At 37.8% G+C, this 4,750-nt stretch overlaps 1 protein-coding gene across 1 annotated transcript in view; it reads left to right on the top strand.

The window, feature by feature from the left end:
* The window catches only part of LOC129578158 (uncharacterized), a 22,649-nt gene that overhangs the window by 5,855 nt on the left and 12,044 nt on the right, over window positions 1-4,750 (top strand). The window contains exon 3 of the mRNA XM_055466324.1: window positions 1,423-1,470. Coding sequence (XP_055322299.1) covers window positions 1,423-1,470 — 48 coding nt within the window. The remainder of the gene's footprint in view (window positions 1-1,422; window positions 1,471-4,750) is intronic.

Raw genomic sequence — 4,750 nt, 5'->3', positions numbered from 1 at the left:
CACACACACACACACACACACACACACACACACACATCCACGCCCAGACACACTTATATTCATCCGTTGAGTGGTATTTCCACTGCGAATGATGTAGCAGAAAATGAAATATAAAGAAGGAGCTGCTCGAACACATCATATACGACATACTCTTTCTGCATCGAGTTCAATTTGCGACCTTGGAATTCATTGCTGGCATATTAATTGAATTCTTCTGAAATTTCGTGCATGTTTCAGACACTGAACAATCACTTTACCTATGCACCACCGAGTAGCAAAACCGAAACCAGAAGAAATGTATGTCACCATAACTCCACTCCTTCTCTGTTTTTTTTTTCGGTTGGGGTAGAAAAGCTCTTGGGAAAAAGTTGATGTTGCAGGCGTGAGAAATTGCAGCGCAAATTGCGAGGATGCAAGAAATAAGTGTGAAAAAAAAATAAATTGAGCAGATTCGTTAGAAGTATCAAAAGTTTTCTCAACGCATAACGCCGACGCATAATTGCAAACATTTCATGCATATTGTATGTCAACAGCAGCCATAGCCACAGCCAGTCAACGTGTCACTGCTGACTATCGCAGTGTTGGATGCTGGGGATCATGCATTCACGCTTCGTATTCAATCAATTCGGAATGTAGGTCAGTTCAATGAACCATTTGCAATAGCGTAGGTCATTGTGAACTGAATAAATATTGGATTTTGTTCGTTCACTCGCTCACTTGCTCTGTATACAACTCTTTCGTCGTTCGTTATCTCGCTCTAATTCTTTTTCTGATTACATCGATGAGTGCCCCAGTAAAAAAGAGATGTGGGCATACATTGCGTTGATGTATGTGTATGTAATCGTCGTACAACTAAATAGAAAAAACACAAGAAGATAGAGAACTAAAAGAGAAAGAAACTTCAAAAAGAGAAATGGGAAAATAAAAGAAGACGAAAAAAAACACAACCCACGAGAAGAAGAAGTGCATTCCACTTGCATTTATTTGCTGGCAAATGTGTGACGGGGCAATTTTGCATGCGTAAAGCATTGCAACAAATCGTTGAGTTAAACTTTGTGCATCCCAAATAAACAAGCAAACTTAATTCATATGCGATCCATTGTAAGTTGTCAATAAAGCTCACACATTCAACCTTGAACACTTGACGACCCGAGTCAAATGTTCATCGTTCTCGTTTGGTTTGGGGCTTTCATTTTGTAATCCTTTTGAAAGCTAAACAAGCAATTGTGAAATAGAGAAAGAGAAAGAGTAAAAGGAAAATATACGTAGAGAGAGATAGAGAGATAGAGAGAAAGAGAGAGAGATAGAGAGCTATTGCTGCTGGTCTTGGTGTGCTTGTGCAGCTATACTTTGCACTTTCGTTATTTGTTGAATTTTGAATAACATTCAAACTTTTTTTTTCCTCTTTGTTTTTATTTACAGGTCCGGTGGGTAAACAAATCAAAGGAGGATACCTTTTACGATATAAACGTAAGTCATATTGAATATCGCGCACTCCGAAAATTTGTGCCAAAGAATGGGGGAAAAAAAGAAAAGAAATGAGAAAGGGCTCATTTTTGGTTGCTTTGCCCATCGCTATTATGCGACAAAAGAATAAAAAAAAGAACTGCCAAATTAGATTAAATCGAAGGCAGGTCGTAAGCATTGTTTTCGACTAACCACACTCAAAATTGAAATTTCTAATGCAATAAAATGTATAGACAAAAAACAACTTACACTCATAAAGGGAGGGAGAGCGGGAGAGAGAAAGAAAAGTTTATGTCTTTCCAGTCGAATCAATTTATTCTAATTTTGTGAGTGAATGCATTCATTGTGTGTGTGTGTGCGCTCGTGTGAAACAATATCTAACCCATCTATCAAAGCCGTTAATATCATAGAGTAGCTGGATTTTCCATTTTTTTCTTCTTCTTCAGTCAATTTCAAACCCACTCTCTCTCACACCATTTCCATCTCGATCTACATCGTTTTTTTTTCTCATTCTATTTACTCACACGCTCATCGTAAATTTATTCAATTCGCGACCTTGTAAAATATTCGACGAAGAAGAAAATGTTCTCTCCAAAAAAAAAACGAACTCCCCCGAAACCCCATAATATATTGAAATAAAATATTAGCATTCGATAAGAGAATTGCACAAAAGCTATCGTTTGTGGAGCGCAAAAGGCACAATCGGTGATATGGTTCAGTGAAAACCATACCGACTGTGGCGCATATATAGTACTATATATCTTGATTATGTGTAGCCAATCACCAGCTTCATACCCTTTTGTCCACGTGCAATGGGGAAAGAGCACACTTGGAACTCCATACAATGGGATGTGATGAATAAAGACACCCCGCGCTTCGCATTTCGCATTCTCTCACTCACTCGCTCGCTCACTCGCGCTTGCCAGGCATGGTCACACCGATAGACTTTGGCACAAATCAAATCGGAAATGAGAATCTCGACAAAATGTAAGCAGAATAATTTGACGAGAATTATTGATTTCAAACTTCTTATCGCGCTATAAAGTTGCCTTTCTGCACTCTTCTTTCTTCCTTCTTGTCTTGTGTGTAAATTACTTATTCTTGGAAAAATAAAAAGAAGGCGATGCCGTACTACGCACAAACACACCAACTGTAATTATAAATGAATGCAAGAGAAATATCTGTGTGACAAATGTGAGCAGCACATGGTGCAGTTGATTTAAAGGAAGAAAAACAAACGAAACCGATTGTATGTTTTCATGTTCATGATAAAGTTATCTTGTTTAAATTATTTGTGGGCAGAAAACTTCCATTTCCTTCGTAGCACAACCAGCACACAGCGGGGAAAGTTTCATTCATTTGCAAGTTTTGATCATTTAACCGTCATTTGGGTGTGATGTGATATGGCGACGCTTTTGTTTCGAGTATTTTTTTTAGAGTTCGAGTTTGAACAAGTGCGGTCGATTTGAATTGGATGGTTCGTTGGTTGGTTGGTTGGTTGGGTGTGACTATGCTCTATCAATACAAACCACATTCAATTTTATCATACCACCGACTGTATGGATATTAGGATTCTGATTGTTTGTCCTGAACAGTTATTGGATTTGGCTGGAATTTCGTTGAATCACACAGACACACACACGCCACCCCTCAAACTTCTCTCTCTTTCACTCTGTTCACTGATCGGTTGTCGGTCTTTCTCTTTCTCTTTCGGCTGTTTTTCCTTCTGTTTTGCCACCAAAGATTTAGCTAGATTGATATCTAATACTGGTTGTGATATTGTTCGCCTTCGTTTAGCGTCGATTGTACGACGAAAATGGGTAAATTGTTGTTGATAAAAAGATGAATGCAAACATATATACACGCACAGAAAAAGGAAAAATGAACATTATATCAACACATCTGCGAAGCAACAAAAAAACGAAAAAAAATTTCGTAAATTTGATGACTTCAGCGCGTTCAATGTATAATGGCTAATGCTGGGATGGTTGGCGAAGAATGGACGTCAACATCGAACAATAGCGTTCCATAGGGCAAAAAAATGTCTTAAACATGTAATAGATTTGTTATTTGAATTGAATTCATCGTAAATTTAACATGTCTGCTGTGTAGAAAAGGCAACTGCATGAATACAATTCGTACAGAGAACGCTTCATCATAAACATGTCATTCAATCAATAGCAGAGAAAAAATGTATCCAAGCTGTCCGTAGTTTAGGGGTAAAATTCCAAAGAAGAAACTAATACCAATTCCATTGAGGCTTCCGTTCAGACGATGTCAACATTGTTGACTCAATAATAACGAACGATATGACGATAAATTCGATTCATCTCCGCAGCAACAGCTAGGAATTGAATAAGACAAAAGACGCACACACACACACACACACAAGTGATTGAGGAAAGACGATGATGGTTGCGTAACCTAGACTCACTGAAAAAATGTTGGGAACTACTAAGAAGAAACCGAGTGCGAGAGAGAAAAGATAACCTTTTATTAAAATCTAGAGACTTAAATACTTTCGTTGGGCTCTTTCATCTAAATTACAGAAAGAAAAAATTCCCATACATTTCTCCGGGAACTTTCACATTTCCATTATTATTTCCATTCTCCATTACATGAACGGTTTTGCTATTGCACGCAAACAATTTTACACATTATCTATAATGAAGCACAAAACACGCGTTTATATTTGCTCGGCAAGTAGTTGGGCAGTATTAGTTGTTCAACTCTCTTCACATGGAAAAATCCATCACGTTGATAATTCGTTCCATTTTATTCGGACTATTGATTTGCCTGAAAAGAAAATCCAAAACCGGATTCACGTGAAGGTCTAGCTAGTGCACTACGGAGAGAGAGAGAGAGAGAGAGAGAGAGAGAGAGAGAGAGTCAAATCGACAAGGACATTGTGTTTTTTATGAACTCTCTGGCTGAGAATGACTCCAAAGTATTACTGATAGTTAAATATGATTTACTGATAGTTAAATATTTAGTTTTTCGACCTCTTGCATGTGTGTCTGTGTCCATGTATGCTAAATGTTGATCAATTGAAATGATATTTGCATCTGTGTGATGGATGTATCCTTCAAAACTTGTACGGAATATGCATTTATGTGGCAGAGAAATTGCGAGTGTGACAATTGAGATAATGACAGTTTGACAGTTGATTTTTTATTCTGCAAACGACAATCGGTGTGGCAACGATGATGCTCAATAATAGAAACATATTTATATATACACACACACACACACACACACACACACACACACACACACACACACA

This window comes from Sitodiplosis mosellana, unplaced genomic scaffold, assembly GCF_009176505.1.
Source record: "Sitodiplosis mosellana isolate CC-2019 unplaced genomic scaffold, AAFC_SMos_1.0 Smas_scaffold_6226, whole genome shotgun sequence".
Taxonomy (NCBI): domain Eukaryota; kingdom Metazoa; phylum Arthropoda; class Insecta; order Diptera; family Cecidomyiidae; genus Sitodiplosis; species Sitodiplosis mosellana.
This window is presented reverse-complemented; position numbering and strand designations above follow the sequence as displayed.